The following is a 17,657-nucleotide window of genomic DNA, read 5'->3' on the forward strand; positions in this document are numbered from 1 at the left end:
TTTTGCACAGAATCAAGCATTAACTAGAGGTGAAATTCAGCTATGTAGGCTTCTATCTTCTGAATCAGGGCCTATACCTCCCACCCCAAAAAAAGGCATATGACTTATAAATTACAAAAACATCATGCAGGAAAAAAAAAAAATAACAAAATGTCACTGTTGTAACATGCACTCATTCATTTGACAAAACACATAATGAATACCTAACATGTGCCAGATACTGTCCCAGCACTGGAAATACAAATATGAAAGCCACTTTACAAGCTAATAAGCAGCCCATATTATAATGGAGTCATCAGAAAGTAAACAAAGGATAACCACATTATGTGTTCTGTAATATACAAGTAGCCATGAGGGTATTGTGGAAACACATATAAAAAAGCATCAGATTCAGGGGCGCCTGGGTGGCTCAGTGGGTTAAAGCCTCGGCCTTCGGCTCAGGTCATGATCTCAGAGTCCTGGGATCGAGTCCCACATCAGGCTCTCTGCTCAGCAGGAACCCTGTTCCCCCCCACCCCTTGCCTCTCTGCCTACTTGTGATCTTTGTCCAATAAATAAATAAATAAGTGAATGAAAAAACCAATAGGTAAATACATCAGATTCAGACTCAGGGGAAGTGGGCCCACTGCAAACTAAACAGTCAGGGAAAATTTACCAGATGAAGTAATATGGGCTAAGTCTTAAGGGACAAGTAAAAGTTAGGCAAATTATAGAAATGGAGGAATGGGAGAACATTCCAGGCAGAAGAAAAAATATTTTCAAGGGCACAGATATCAACAACAGCAAGTTGTATTAGAAGAACTTCAAGGCAGGACACCTGGGTAGCTCAGTGAATTAAACCTCTGCCTTCAGCTCAGGTCCCGATCTCAGGGTCCTGGGATGGAGCCCCACATTGGGCTCTCTGCTCAGCAGGGAGCCTGCTTCCTCCTCTCTCTCTGCCTGCTGCTCTGCCTACTTGTGATTTCTCTCTCTGTGTGTCAAATAAATAAATAAAATCTTAAAAAAAAAAAGAGAGAGAGAGAGAGAAGAACTTCAAGGCATTTGGTTGCACTAGAAGTTGGGGGACAGTACTAAAAGAAGAGTCCAAAGAGACAGTACAACACCTTCCAGAAGGACTTCATAAGCCAGGCTAAGAAGTTCAGACTTCACCTGGAATGAAACTGGGAAGACAAAGAATGATTTTAAGCCAAGGGATAATAGAATCACTCTGGCAATAATGTGAAATATTTCCAAGAGTGCAAAGAAGCCAACAAGGAGAATACATAAGTTACAATAGCAATACAGATACTCAGGAGACAAAAGCAGCAGGAGAGGAGAGACTGGGAAAGTGACTTAAACATAACTCAGTAACAGTTCTCTAGGAAGCTTAAAAATCACATACAGTGTTTATGCTACTCAAGCCAATGAAATGTCAACAAAACAATTATTCAGAGGTTAAGAACTGTCTGTCTGGGAAGGAAAAGTCACTATAGAGAAGTGCTAAGAGAGACAGAAAAAAAGAGGACAGGGAGAAGGGAGGAGGAAAAATATTTTCAATATTCCAATCCTGACAAATAAGCAACTTAGATTCTGAACAAATAAAAATTGAGGGGTGCTGGGTGGCTCTGTCAGTTAAGGATTTGTCTTTGGCTCAGGTCATGATCCCAGGGTCCTACTGTGGAGCCCTGCTCCACGGGGAGACTGCTTCTGCTTCTGCTTCACCCTCTGTCTGCTGCTCCTCCTGCTTGTGCTCTCTTTCCTTCTTTCTTGTCAAATAAATAAATAAAATCTTTAAAAAAAAAATTGAGAAAGAAATCTTGTAAAGCCATACTCTTGTGCTGTCTGATACAGTGACAGGATCCTAGTCTCCTTTCATTCTCAATGAATTTTGTCTGAGTTCTGTGCAAAGGTAAATCCCAAAGACATTAACATATACATTTATACATAACACAAATACGTCAAATATGACAACAGTTTAATTTCCCAATATGTACTACTTGGATTTACTAAAAGTATTTCATTTTTTTTTCCTTTACTTCTTAAGCTTTACTTTTGATTTGAACAATTTGCCTTTCATCCGTTAGAAGAAGCCAAAAGGGAAATAGGAGTAAAACCTTGAAAGAGAAGTAGGCTGTGAAAAGACAAACAGAGATCCGTAGGCCATGAAGAGACACACAGAGATCAGGATGGAATAAACCAGAGTGATTCAGGGTTGCTGAATGGATTCACAAAGGAAGAAAGGAGGAAGGGAAGGAGGAAGGGTAGAAGTGATGAAGTTCTAGAACCTAGGTGAGGTTCGGTGGGCTGAGGTCTGGAGCCGATGACCAAGAAAGAATTCTTGAGACATCTTTGGTGCAAAATGGTGGTTTATTAAAGCACGGGGACAGGACCCGTGGGCAGAAAGAGCTGCTGCTCTGGGTTTTGAGGGATGGCAGGTTATATACCTTGCGGTTGGGGGTGGTGGTGGTGGTGGTGAAGGGATGGGAGGTTTGGGAGGTTTCAATGGAGTTTTCATATGTTAAAGAGGGACTACAAGGTGCTGGGAGAAGGCCTTGCCCTTGTGGCTTGATCAATGTCGTCTTAGGTCAGCCATTAACATCAAGATAGTTGGGAGATTCTTGGTGGGGTGTTATGATCCTGCTATCATTTACATTCCCTTCTACCTCAGCCTCCTCCAGTTTCATTTATGATGGGGAGGGAGACATTAGGGCTTGAGGAACTGAGAGTTATTTGCCTCTGGAAATTTGTGCTGTTGATAAGGTAACCTCCCTGTTTGTAGATCTCTAGGACATCTGTAGAGCAAGAGAGATTCCTGTCCTGCAGGAATGTGATCTCTGCAAGTTAACTATTTATCGTTTTATGGCAGTCAGGGATGCCTGAGGAATGCCACACATATTACGGAGGGGAGCAGGTGGAGAGGGGGGTGCGAGGCACCAGCTCTTGCTCTGTCTTCAGCCAGCCTCCTGCTCCCTCATCAGAAGGAGTCACATACAAAACTGATTTAGAACAGAAGTGGACTAAGCTACTAATCAATAGCTTATTGGCATTAAATTCAAGAACAAAACTCTCTCAAAACAGGTTAATTAAAAAGAACTAGCAATTTTGGTAACCAGTGCAAGTACCAGGAAATTGGCCCTCAAACTTACTTTATAATTCATGACATGGTTTGTTTCTACCCAATGGAAGGGAAGCATGTGCTATCAATATGGGAATTCAACAGAATCTAAAACAGCACAGTGACATGCAGCCATATAATAAGAATTTTGTCCCTCTATATTTAGGTCTCTTGGACATACTAAAAAAAAATGAAAGAATAAAAAGAATCCATAAAGGAAAACACTACTGGTGTCTGCCTACATAAAACCTGTAAATGTATGTTGGATAATGTAACATAATCAAAAACTTTCAGAAAAAATAATGTAGCAACAAATACAACTCTGAATTACTATCCTTTACATCTAAAGTATGTAATATCAAATGAAATCAGGAGATGCTATCAATAAATGAACAAATATACAAATAGTTAATCCCACTCCAAAATGAAAATGGATAATAAAATGTTTTGAAATCAGTCTTAAGAATAATCAATATGAAATGTATTTGATTGCAATGGTATCTCCATGATTAACTATTAAATTAGCAACCATTTTTAGCTGTCCTATATCTTGTTCAGGGTACAGTGACAATCTTGTGGGCAATTTTATATAATCTAAAACTATAAGTAGAATAAGGTGTTTGAAAAAGAAACACATATACTTAAATCTTTAAAATGGCTCACTTGCTTTGACAAAGTAATTGCCCCTCCGAAAATCTATGCTAAGAAAAATGATCAAAAATACAGATAAAGATTAACCTGTGACATTTTTCATACTAATGAAAAATTGGAAATGGTGTAAATGCCCCCAAAAGGAAATGAAAACATTACAATACAGCCAAACAAGAAAATACCACGCAGTTACTAAAAATAATGTTTTTGAAGAGATGCTAATAACAGAAAAAAAAAAGTTCATTTTAAAGTGAAAATCCAGAAACTTTTTTAAAAAGTGCAATTTCAACACTAGATTTTTAAAACAGCACAGATGGAAGAAATACTACTTCTGAGTAGTAATGATGGGTTTTTTCCTTTTCCTCCCCTTCCTGTACTTGTAAAGTTTGGGGTTTTCTTTAAATAATGAGAATATAATAATATTTTGTTAATTAGAAAACAAATCCCACCCATTTCATCTGTCCCCAATAACATGTGGGGGGTCCCAAAGGTATGCTCTGCATTTACATAGCTCATTCCTTTGAGATCTTTCGGCAGTCACCTCTGTTCATTTTAATGTAAATTTACCAACTAGTTTTATACACTCTGATTGAATTAAAAAAGCCTTCCAACAGTACCCTGAAGTCAAGGGCAGCAAGTATATTAAGAACTTCAGCTTACATCACAGAATTAAAGCAAGGAAAAAACTGTTAAGTTTTTAGTAACGGAAGAGGTTTTAATCATTTAATGTACTTTACCCACTTTAATGCACTTAAAAATCGTAAGCATAACCAGGGTGTGCCTTCATATTACCTGAGGTGGTTAAGTAGAGGCTGAAGTCTCTCATCCGACTGCACAGCAGGCAAGGACCTGGCTGTTAACTAAAAGCAGAGAATCGTGTTAGTAAAAACAGCAAAGACCAAATACTGAACATATCTGAACACTAAATGTAAAATGGGGACTGGGAGCTGAAAGAGAGGGAGTACTTAAAATGTAAGTACATTCTTTTCTTGTTTAAATTGAAGAATTGTATAGAAAGCAGACTCGTTCTATGAGTAAAGCTAACTATATGGCCCTAAGTTTTGCAAGATATGCCACTGAGCTTAGAAGTAAAGAAAAAGGAGGTAAAGCAAAGAATAAGAGGAGGATATCCTGAGAATATCTTTTCATGAGTTCATGAGAAAACTTTATGACATAAAAACATTATCTTCATATATAAAAATGGAAAAACTCCTAAATTTATAGCAACCAACCTTGTACCACTGAATTCTGAAATGATGAAGAAACTGTGAAATTGGTTATATGCAGAATTGGTTACACACACACACACACACAAACACAACCATGCATTCCTTCATTTTGACATTACTCTAGGAAACCAAAAATATCTTTTAAATATACAAAAGCAACTAGAAGTATTTAATATTGACATATGACCCCAAACTGATCTAGAAGAGAGAACTTAAGAGTCAAAGCCTTGTTTTTAAATATTATATAGCTCAAGCTGACAGTGTATCATGAAAATGTGAGACTTTGCCTCACTTTATTGCAATAGTATTAGTGATATCTCTATGTATCTCTTACTTTCCTTTCTGTACTTAAGATAAAGCTCTCTTATCCTATAACAATTTAACCCCCCCAAATTAAAAACATTCATCCAAAGCAATCAGATAGCTTGAAGTAACCTTAATAAAACACCAAAACAAAAATAAAAGATTTCTTCTGGATTCAATTATGTCACAATAGTTCTTGAAATGTACCCATAAATTATTTGAAAACTTGCAAAAGAGAACCTTTCTTAAGGCAAACAACAAACTGAAAGACATCCTTTGGTTTTATATAGGGTATCCTTTCTAACTATTTCATACATTAATTAAAATGTTCTGAAAACAAAAAAGACATTTAATTCATACCACCTAATTTTCAGTATTATGCAAGTAAAATGAAACTATCACTTTTAACACATCTAATATATACCAAATTTGTGGGGGGAAAATGTTGGCCAAAATGCCATATATGAAGTCATTTTAATTAAATTATGTCTAAGTAATAATAATGGAAAGACATTCCCACTTTGGAGCTAAAGTTAACACAAGTCAACAGTTACTAACTAATTTTTTAAAAAGTGAGACAATTAGTCTGCTGAAATTTTAGCACAGCCAAAAGACTCTCAGTATCTAAGAAATGTCCAATCCAGTACTTCATGACATATAAAATGCTATCAAGGTTTTATAAACAAAACACTTTAAAACTTTAATATACCCTATATCTGCTAATGTCAAGTCCCTTAACAAAATGTCATTTAAGGGATGTCATGGCTCAAAAGTGAAGTTATGCTCTAAAAAGAAAATTTATCAAGATATTTCAAAAGTCAATTTTCTGAAAACAGATGGAGCACACAGATCACGCTTTTTCAGTTACTTCTGTCAATCTATATAGCATACTTTCTAATCAAACTGTCTTTTTCTAAATGAAGGCAAACAAAAACACCTCAGTAACAGTAATATATTTCTAAATGTCTGTTCATTCCACACAGAAAATATTTCTCAACTCAATTCTACCTTTAAAGAAAAGATTTATAATAATTTATTTATTTGAGAGAGAACAAAAGGAGGGGAAGGGAAGGGGAAGCAGACTCCCGGCTGAGCACGGAGCCCAATGGAGGCTCCATCTCACAACACTGAGATCATGACCTGAGCTGAAACAAAGAGTGGGTGATCAACTCACTGAGCCACCCAGGTGCCCCAACTCAACCCTATCTTAATCTTAGCCTTCATTTCTTTTTTTCTTAAACTATTAATACATCTCCACTCACGGCTGTTTCTGCCTCCACTCTTGCCTCTTCCCTAAATTGCTCACACCAAGGCCAGACTGAAATTTTCAAAATGAAAGTTAACCATCCCCCTAACTAAAATTATTTAATAATTCCCTTAGACTCTCAGGCTGAAGTCATTACACCTGCTCTTTCACTAGACTTTCTCCTAAAATATTCTTTTAGGCCCCATTGCTGAAACACTGGGCATAGGCTGAGTGGGACTGACTACAGGCACACTGCAAACATAGTGCAAGTTCACTTCCAACTACCATAACTAAGCAAATACCACAAAACAAGTCAAATAAATTGTTTGGTTTCCTAGTACACATGGAAATTACATTTACACTCTACTCTAGTCAATTAAGTATGCAATGGCATTATGTCTAAAAAAATGTACATACTTAATTTTAAAATACTTTACTGCTAAAAAAAATACTAACTATCCTGAGTTTTCAGTAAGTCATAATTTTGTCAATGGAGGGTCCTACCTCAGTGTTGATGATGGTGGCTATCTGATCCAGAGCAGTATTAGGTGGTTGTGGCAATTTCTTATAACAAAACAAAACAGAAATGTGCCACATTGATTAACTCTTCCTTTCAGAAACTATTCCTCTGTACTATAAGATGCTATTTGAAAAAACTGTACCCACAGTAGTTCTGTCAAAATGGGAGCCAAACTTCTCAAACCCTGCCACTGCTTCCTCAACTAAGTTTATGTCATGCTCTAAATCTTTTGCTGTCCTTTCAACAATCTTCCCATCATCTTTTTTTTTTTTCAAGGGATTTTATTTATCTGACAGAGAGAGTGAGAGAGCACAAGGAGAGCAGACAGTCAGGGGGTGGGGGAGCAGACTCCCCTGCCGAGCAGGGAGCCTGATGCGGGGCTTGATACCCAGACACTGGGATCATGACCCGAGCTGAAGGCAGACGCCCAACCATCTGAGCCACCCAGGCATCCCTCTTCCCACCATCTTTACCAGGAGTACATTCCATCTCAAGAAATCACTTTCTATGTTCATTCATCAGAAGCAACTCCTCATTTGTTCAAGTTTTATCATGAGACTGTAGTGATTCAGTCACATCTTCAGGCTCCACTTCTAGTTCTAGTTCTCTTGCTGTTGCCACCACATCTACACTTACTTCTTCCATGAAGTCATAAACCCCTTAAAGTCCTCCAAGTGGGCTAGAATCAGCTTCCCCCAAGTCCCTATTAATGTTGATATTCTGACCTCTTCCCATGAATTACAAATGTTCTTAATGCCATTTGGAATGATGAATCCTGTCCAGAAGGTTTTCAATTTACTTTCCCAGATCCATCAGAGGAATCACTATGTACGGCAGCACAACTTTACAAAATGTATTTCTTTCTTTTTTTTTTTAAGATTTTATTTATTTATTTGTCAGAGAGAGAGAGAGAGTGAGCACAGGCAGAGTCAGAGGGAGAAGCAGGCTCCCTGTGGAGCAAGGAGCCCGATGTCGGACTGGATCCCAGGACGCCGGGATCATGACCTGAGCCGAAGGCAGCTGCTTTACCAACTGAGCCAACCCAGGTGTCCCACAAAATGTATTTCTTAAGTAAGCCTTGAAAGTTTCAAGTTCCTCCTTGATCCATGGACTGCAGGAGAGATATTGTTTTAGCAGGCATGAAAACATTAATCTTGTTGTACATCTCCATCCGAGCTCCTGGGTGTCTGGGAGCATTGTCAATGAGGAGCAATATTTTGAAAGGCATCTTTTTTTCAGAGCACAAGGTCTCAACAGTGGCTTAAAATACTCAGTAAACCATGCCACATACACATGTGCTGTCATCCGGGTTTTGTTGCTCCATTTATAAAGCACAGGCAGAATAGATGTAGCATAATCCTGAAGGGCCCCAGGATTTTCAAAATGATAAACAACACTGGCTTCAACTTCATGCCACCAGCTTCATTAGCCCCTAACAAGAGAATCAGCCTGTCCTTGGAAGCTTTGAAGCCTAGCACTGACTTCTCCTCTTTAGCTATGAATATCCTATAATGGCACCTTCTTTGCTACAGGGCTGTTTCATCCACACTGAAAATCTGATGTTTAGTGCAGCACCTTCAGGAATTCTCTCAGCTAGAGCCTCTGAGTAACCTGCTGCAGCTTCTCCATCGGCACCTGCTGCTTCACCTTGTACTTTCATGTTATGGAGATGGCTTCTTTCCTTACACCTCGCAAACCAACCTCTGCCAGCTTCAAACTGTTCTCTAGCTTCCACACCTGTCTCAGCCTTCAGAGAACTGAAGAGTTAGAGCTTTGTTCTGGATTAGCTTTGGCTTCAGGGAATGTTATGGCTGATTTGATCTTCTATCCAGATCATGAAAACTTTCTCCATACAGCATTAAGGCTTTCCTATCATTCACGTGCTCACTGGAGTAGCACCTTAATTTCCTTCAAGAACTTTTCCTTTGCCTTCACAAGCTGGTCGTCTGGCACAAGAGGCCTAGCTTTAGGCCCACCTTGGATTTTAACACGCTTCCCTCACAAAGCTTCATCATTTCTTTAAAGTGAGAGACAAGTGAGTCTTCCTTTCATCTGAGCACTTAGAGACCACTGTAGAATTAATAATTGGTCTCACTTTAGGATTGTTGGGTTTTGGGAAACAGGGAGGCCCAAGGGGAGAAAACACGGGGGAATGACTGGTTGGTCAAACAGTTGGTCAAACGCAGAAAACATTTATCAATGAAGTTCGCTGTCTTCCATGGGCACAGTTTGTGGTGCCGCAAAACAATTACAATAGTAAAATCAAATATCAATGATCACAGGTCACTATAATAAATGTAATAATAGTGAAAATTTTTGAAATATTATGTGAATTAACAAATGGTGACAGAGAAACAAAGTGACCTAATGTTACCGGGAAAAAATGGTACCAGTAGATGCTGGATACAGGGTTTCCACAAACCTTCAATTTGTTTTTATTTTTAAAAAAACCACCACAGTATCTTCAAAGCACAATAAAACAAGATATGCCTGTGTCCAGCTTCTGCCAACTCCACACAACATAACAGAAGCATATCAGGTAGAAATTTGTGATAGCTCCAGTTTCTGGAACACATATGTTCAATGATTTGATTCCTGCCTCACCCCTTCCCATTCCCTATAATTTATTTTCACTTCTTAATCACTGATGAGAAAAATTCCTCAATTGGTCAATGCCTAGGTAAAATTACTTTGAGGAAGATTTTGAGTTTTCCAAAGGTTTTGCTTTCAACTTTTAAGACAATTAGCTTTTCAAAAAGAACATGTATCTCTTCATGGTAAGTAGATGAGATTATAAAGGTATTCTAAAGCTCTTTAAAGCCATCTGCTGACCTTTTGCTAAAAGAACATAAACCTCATTTTAGGGACTGCTGGCTCTGTCATTTCTTCTGAAATTCCTGTCTGAGCCAAGTAGCTACTACTACACTTACCGGACCATGAGAGGCCTGCATCCCTACCACTGGCAGGACAGGTATTTAATAAATATTAATGTGTGACAAACCCCAAAACTTGCAAGTGTATAATACCACTAGTTGATGAAAATAAAAGAATATATCTATATTTCATAATTAAAGCTTTTCAAACTCATACTTTGAGCAAAACTAATTCTAAATCAAAACTAAATCACAACTGTCAGCCTTACAAAAAAGCAATACACTATCATAACAGGATTTTCAGCATTAAAAAACTCTCCTCTATAACATGAAATGAGTAACTGTCTAGTTTAAATGTGTTTTGCTTGTTGTTTTTAATAAAAAATACAGCAGCATCCTTGACACGTAAGAATGAAAGGGAAAGAAGATCTATCACAGTTTATATCATGAAGCCTAAATGGGTTGCTTGAGTTAGGGCTGTTTCATGGGAACCATAATAAAAGTTGGCATAACATACAGTTTATTTCTTATTATTGTTGAGAGGTTGGGGGTGAGCTTTTAGGACGTCCTTTCATTATTAAGAATATATCTAGCAAAATGAATTAACTAATGCAAGGTTTGTGTGGTTTTTTAGACAAGTATAACATAATAGAGTCTTAAATAAATCTCATTTTAATGATCAGTATCATTGAGTATATCTTGCATTTTGTCCTATTTTTAACTACAAAAAAAAAGGTAAGGTACTTTGCCATCTAATAATTCTCCTTCTAATGCCAATAAATATAGCATAAATTCAAAGGTACAAAACACAAGAGAAAGTCTGGCAGTATGTGGTCCTACCCTGACACTCTCCTCCTGAGGAGACGAGGTTCTTCAGACCACAAGCAGCTGGCTACTGCCCACACACAAAGCACCTGAGATGAGGACCCACACAATATACTGCCACATTACAATTCAAAGCAAACCATACTTTGTGGGTAAACCAGTCAGAGACCTTTGCCTGATCCCAGTGTGAGTCTGTCTCCTCTAATTTCCTTCACTTTTCAGAACAGGACAGTGCTCTTCAAGATGCACAAACCCATGAACTTTGAGTCTTGAAGACTCCCAAATTTTGCATTCAAGTTTCCTTCATATCATCTGCAATTTGGTTCAAATGTAACATCCTCCCAGAGGCCTTCCCTAATCACTCTTGGTAAAGCAGTACCCTCTCTGCAGGTATTCTGTTAGGCAACTCACAACAGTCATCACTATGTGAAATTACCTTATTACTTTGCTTACGTGTGTCTGTCTTCCTCTCCCCAAAGAACAGAAACTCTCAGGGCACAAACCTTTCTCTCTTGACGACCATTTTTCCACCCCTTGCTTAAAACTCTATATGGTGTGGCACACCGTAGGCACACCATAAATACTGTGGAGAGTAGATGAAAGGTTCACCTAACTCCAAAGTTTCCAACGGAAGCATGGGTTCAGAAAAGTCTGCCCTAGACACTGACCCTTTTGGGCCCTGTTTCCAAATTTTTCATAAGTCATTATGACCTATTAACTAAAGGGGCCACACATTTCTCTTTTCATTTCTAGCTGACTGGCATATCTTAAGTTCTCCCTTTAAAGGAGGAGCACTGTTCTACCATTCAATGAGACTGAAACTACAGCTCCCTGGTTGAAAGGAAACAAGCAGCCCAAAAACACCAGTCCAAAACTCAAGTTATGGATATACTATCACAGACATTACCAAAAGAGTAATCGTGACACAGTTCCTTCCTTCTAATCTATGTCTTTCTGCGTGGAGTTTTTTGTTTGGTTTGGTGATTAAATGATAGTTACAAATAAAGCAAAAATATGAACTAAAATCCATTTTTCCAACATTAGTTAAAGTTTAAAACATGCGTCAAAGTTCAAAGTCTTGGGATGCCTGGGTGGCTCAGTTGGTTAAGCAGCTGCCTTCGGCTCAGGTCATGATCCCTGCGTCCTGGGATCGAGTCCCGCATCAGGCTCCTTGCTCAGCAGGGAGCCTGCTTCTCCCTCTGCCTCTGCCTGCCATTCTGTCTGCCTGTGCTCGCTCTCCCCCCCCCCTGATAAATAAATAAAATCTTAAAAAAAAAAAAAAAAGTTCAAAGTCTTCTACAGTAACTCCCAGTTAAAAAAAACAACAACAAAAAAACAAAACAAAAAAAAAAAAAAAACACCTTAAACTGGGAGGGCCTGGGTGGCTTAGTGGGTTAAAACCTCTGCTTTTGGATCAGGTCATGATCCCAGGTTCCTGGGATCGAGACCCGCATCAGGCTCTCTGCTTGGCAGGGAGCCTGCTTCCTTCCTCTCTCTCTGCCTGCCTCTCTGCCTACTTGTGATCTCTGTCTGTCAAATAAATAATTAAAATTTAAAAAAAAAAAAAAACTTAAACTGGTAAGACTGCAACTGCTTCAAAACTTTACAGAAAACAAGCAAGGAATAGTGTACATAGGATTCTATTCAAATAAGGCTCACTTAGATGTAAAAAAATATCCTTTGCCATTTATGTATTACTACTAAAATGAAAGTGCTATGTTACACAGTTTTCAAGATATTGTTAACTGTAGGTAAGTTACTTTGAAAAGGAGTCTCAAAACATTCCCAGCTCAAAAGCACATGAAGTTGCAAAAAAAATTTTAAATTCAAATAGCAATTAGAGGACTCTGTACTCAAGTATGGAAAACCTAGATATATAAAGCATGCTTGGTTCTCTTTTCAAGAGTAAGGCAAATACAAAAAATATTTTCTTCTTAGACTTTCCACTCAAATTAGATCAGCCTGGAAAGAGTAATTTTTAGAATTATGATCCTGGAGGTAAGCACATGGACATTTGTTTTATTCTGCATACCTCTGTGTTTGAAACAGTTCAAGAGAGGAAAGGAAGGGAGCTGACTGATCTTCCAGCGGTGTGAGGAATGGTTTGGAGGTGGAGGATCCAGGGATCTAAGATGAAGAATCAAATTATGGTAGAAACAATGGCAATAAAAAGGAAGACATGAATGTGAGAGACATGAAGGAGGTATATTCTACACGATTTTATACCTAAAACAGGAGAAGTTAGAGAAGACATCCAGGTAGGGGGACTGTACTATTAACGGCAACAGAGTGGCCACAGGAAGAGGAGGCCGGGGAGAGGAAAGGATGCCACGTATTTTGGCATGCTGAATTTCAGGTGCTTCTGAATCCCCAAGAGGCAACTGAGCATATGGATCTAGGCACTGGAGAGGATATGGTGCTAAAGATAGAAACTTAGGTGTTATCAGCAAATAAGCCACAAGTAAAACCAGGGGCTGGCAAAAAAGGCCAGGGATTATGCATAAAGCAGAGATTCCCAACTGTCATTCACTAGTAGGTTATTGGAGTACAGTGTTGAGGGTTCATTCCAAGCTGCACCCAGGAAAGAGAACAGGACTGAATGCCAACATCTGCTCCAGATACGGAATGGGAGATTAGAGGTATCTGCCTGGTGTGTGCTATCCTTAGCAGGAGAAATAAGAAAAGGAAGGGATTTTGCCAATAGACTTAAAAGTTTGTAACACTGATTCTAAGCAATTACAGATTTATGAGGGAGGGACATGAGGGGAAAGAGAGAGACAATAGATCCAACAGCTCCTTTAACCCTTTCATTAAACATCTGGAATAAATGAATTACAATTTCTAAAAGAAAATGTTCCATAAGGAAAGCACTCTGCCTCCTGGTTGTGAAGCTGACTGTTGCTCTTAACATCCTAAAAGAGACCACTGTCATCCTGTCACTAGTCTGAAGCAGAATTTTTAAAGGGGACCATAGAAAAGGGGGAAAATTCCATGATTTTCTCCTCCGCATAAAGGGCATGAAGGGAGGGAACAAGAACACAGAAGCAGGTGAACTACATAAGTAAATATGGTAAATGGTCCTTCAAGAGTCAAGAGACTCAATCAGTTGAAAATGAAGAACAAGAAGGTGGCTTCATTTTAAAAATAATAAATCCCTTCTTTCTGAACTACTCACCCAACACTGGCTAAATTAAAACACATAAAAATGACAAGAAAACAATGCTCACTTGGAAAATATTGCTCAATTTTGTTCTCTGGCGTTTTTACCCTCTACCACTCATTTCAGCTTCCTTACAAAACTCAAGAGGAATGACAATATGCACTAATATCAAAGTTGCACCTTAAAAGAATTCCAAGATGGGTAATCAGCACATTAAACCTTTCCTTCATATAATCTTGTTCTACTCAAAGAGGCAGACTAGTTGTACTCTCTTCCAGTGATACTAGGGCAGTGACAGTCAGGTACATGTACAAGTGGCAAAGAGACCAAATTTAGGTATTCTTTGCTCTGGTTTGGTTTTTTATTTTTTATTTTTTTAAAATACACTTTATTTCTTAGGGCAGTTTTAGGTTCACAGCGAAACTGATAAGAAGGTACAGAGATTTCCTATATACTCACATGTATAGCCTCCCACATTGCCAGGCTCCCCCATGAAAGTGGTATAGTTACAACTGACCAGTCTGCACTAACACCTCATTATTGCCCAAAGTCCATAGTTTACATTGTTCATTTTTGCTGTTTGCCATTCTATGGGTTTGGACAAAGGTATAATACATGTATCTATCACTGTAGTATCATACAGAAGAGTTTTCCTGCGCCCAAAAATCCTCTGTGCTCCTCCCATTCATCCCTTCTTTCCCTCTTTCCCCAGTTTCTGGCAAGCATTGATCTTTCTACTCTATTGTCTCCACAGTTTTGCCTTTGCTGGAACATTACAGGAGCCAAAGACAGGTCTTCCCAAGATGGGTCACTTGGACACAAACATTATTTTGCGTCAACAATGATCAAAACCCAGTAGATTCAGGTAAAGCTATTTACTTTCCCTTCAACCGTCTGCGTGTACTAGAAAGAGAGCTACTAACTGAGATTCCTCTTTACCCAAGAAACTAACAGGGAAACTTTTGTTTTCCAAACATTTCCTCACCTTTCTGCCAATGGTTTTCTCCCCCTTTGTATTCTCAGACCATAACCATCTCCTTAGCTCAAATAAGCAGTATGTTGCCACACTGTCTTTGGAATTTCCATGTACGTGTGATTCCCCACACATATGCTATTAACTTGGATATTCTCCTGTTTACCTGTCTCATGTCAGAAGCACCCAAAGAGAAAGGAAATTCTTCCTCCCTAACAGTATCACACAGTTGGAATTATATAGTACATATAGCCTTTTCAAATTGGCTTCTTTCACTCAGCAATATGTATTTAAGATTTCTCCATGTTTTTTCAGGGTTTGATAGAGCATTCTTTTTAGCATCCCATCATCTGGATGTACCCCAGTTTATTTATCCATTCACCACCCAAACGACATCTAGGTTGCTTCCAACTTTCAGCAATTAAGAATAAAGCTGCTGGGGTGCCTGGGTGGCTCAGTGGGTTAAAGCCTCTGCCTTCAGCTGAGGTCATGATAATCTCATTTCATAAAAGATTTGAGATGGCTCCTACTGCACCTTACTTCATGCAAGAGTACCAACTCAAACTCCACAATACTAACACTTTTCTCCTAAGTTGAAGGCGCATATATTATGCTTGTGCATATGTTCTAAGAGACAAAATTTATACGCTGAGAAAATGATTTTTGATATCAAAAGGTAACAATTTCTTTAAAGAGAGACCTTGCAGTAACAAAAAGATACAACTCTAGAGAGAACAGGTTGTTCAACAGAAATATCACTTTTATTACTGGGACACCAAGGCAGATGTCAAGTAAAATTAACTTTTACAAGCAGCTGCTATTTTAACTTCCTTGATTTTAACAATGGAAAATCCTGTGTCTTTTGAACTTCATTTTCTTATAATAGCAAGAGATCCCAATTACAAAGCCCAAATTGTGAGAGTCCACATGATATTCCCCCTTGCTCCAGGAGCCAAATTTGTTTCCCAGTTTCATGCCCCCCTTGGCTGCCTGAGATGCTATTTGCCACTAGTCCTAACACTTCCGTGCCCACAGCATTTCCCGGTTTCCACTGGGCTCATACACGCATTATCTCACTTGATCTTCACAACAGAGTTGGTTTCATCAGTACAACGCTTCAGTACATGAAAATTTCTCTATCAGCTAGCCTCAAACATGATTTTCAATAGGTAGGCTTTAAAACCCAACCAACAACCTTGTCAAGCAAAACGCATAGATTTCATTTGAGCTCTAAACATGCCCAAGTAGTTTAATTTCCAAAGAATATTAAACAGTGCAGAGTTAACAAGATATTTCCAGTTCAGGGGTCTGGATGATATGAAGAACTGAGAGAGTAAACCTGGGAATAGCGCAAGCAGACATCCCAGTGCTGATTTTTGATCATGAAACCTATGGAGTGAAAAGAAGCTGTTATGCAGAGGCTAATCTAAGCACCTTACTGATGCTCTACATCATTTGGAAATGTAAAACAATTGCTTGAGCAAGGGGGGGAAAAGGTATTAAGAGATATGCAGTGATAAATGTACAAGGATCATTGGATTTTTTTCCATAAAGTAAAACACCCATAAAATCATTTTACTTCTAGAATATTCCAATAATTTTGGGTCAAAATTCTTAAGCTACTAGAGCCAGCAGTTTCACAATTAGACTTCTCATAAGCAAAACAAAGATCTAGCAAGTGGAATTCAACACATTTTGTCTTTCATGGTGGCATCCAGAGATCATGAATTATCAAACTTTTGTCTTCTTAAAGGACTGCTCTTGTGGAGTAGGAATAAGAGCAGGGCAGCAGCAATACAGCCAACATTCCTCGTGTTTTTACTACATGCTGGGCATTTTACTGGGAGTTCAATATAGACTCTAATCCTCACAATATTCCTAAAAGTATTATTATCCCCAGGGTATCCCAGGGCTTCACAAACTGTCCTGCCAAAAATACCCGGAACATCCAAGCAGAGGGAACAGTTAACCTTTATGCCCTTAAGTGCCAACTTTTATTTAGCCTCATGTATTTATCTTACCCAGAATCTGCATTTGATTCTAGAACCTGTCCTTCTTGGTTTTACTATAAAGATGTTCATTATACCATTGAGTAAAACAGTGCCACTGCTGTCCTACATATACTTTATACATTCCCTAGTCTATCTAGTTCTAAATATTTGGCCATCCTATACTTTTAAAATACATGCAACCACATTTGTACTCCTTACAGCCTCCCGGAAAGAAATCTCCAGTGCTACATTTGGGATTGGGGAGTTGGCTGAGATGATTCTGGACCTTGCTAGATTTCATTGGCAATTTCCTATGTCATTTTGTATAACTACCACAATTACACAGAGACAGAACTGACATTTGTTTAGCCATAAATCTTTATATGCAAAGACTCTAAAAATCATTTAAATTCCATTAAATGAACAAGTTCCCATTTATTTAATAAATCTGTGAGGCAGTAACTGAAGTTCTAAAAGTTCCATACTTGTTATCATAGTTTCATTCATCATTTTTGTCTCCCAAAACATCTATACCATATTTACCTAAATTTACATTTGTCAATTTCCTATTTAATGCAAAAAATAAGCTTATCTGGGTTTTCCAGAACCAAACTGTTCCTTTTCCGTTTGTTATTTGTAACCATGAATCTTGGGCAAAATATTATGTGGAAATTTTTCATAAAGCTTCTTAAATATGCACATAAATTCAACTATGTGTGCTGAAATTGCCAACAGTATCTATAGGCTTCTAGTAAATGTTTAAAAGACTGCCCAGACAGAATAGTGGCTTTC

The 17,657-nt window shown here is 38.3% G+C and overlaps 1 protein-coding gene across 1 annotated transcript in view; it reads right to left on the bottom strand.

Moving 5' to 3' along the window:
- Positions 1-17,657, bottom strand: part of PRIM2 (DNA primase subunit 2) — a 316,330-nt gene that overhangs the window by 132,679 nt on the left and 165,994 nt on the right. Inside the window, exon 8 of the mRNA XM_059400190.1 lies at positions 4,538-4,605. Within this exon, the coding sequence (XP_059256173.1) occupies positions 4,538-4,605 (68 nt within the window). The remainder of the gene's footprint in view (positions 1-4,537; positions 4,606-17,657) is intronic.

This window comes from Mustela nigripes, chromosome 5 (genome assembly GCF_022355385.1).
Source record: "Mustela nigripes isolate SB6536 chromosome 5, MUSNIG.SB6536, whole genome shotgun sequence".
NCBI lineage: Eukaryota > Metazoa > Chordata > Mammalia > Carnivora > Mustelidae > Mustela > Mustela nigripes.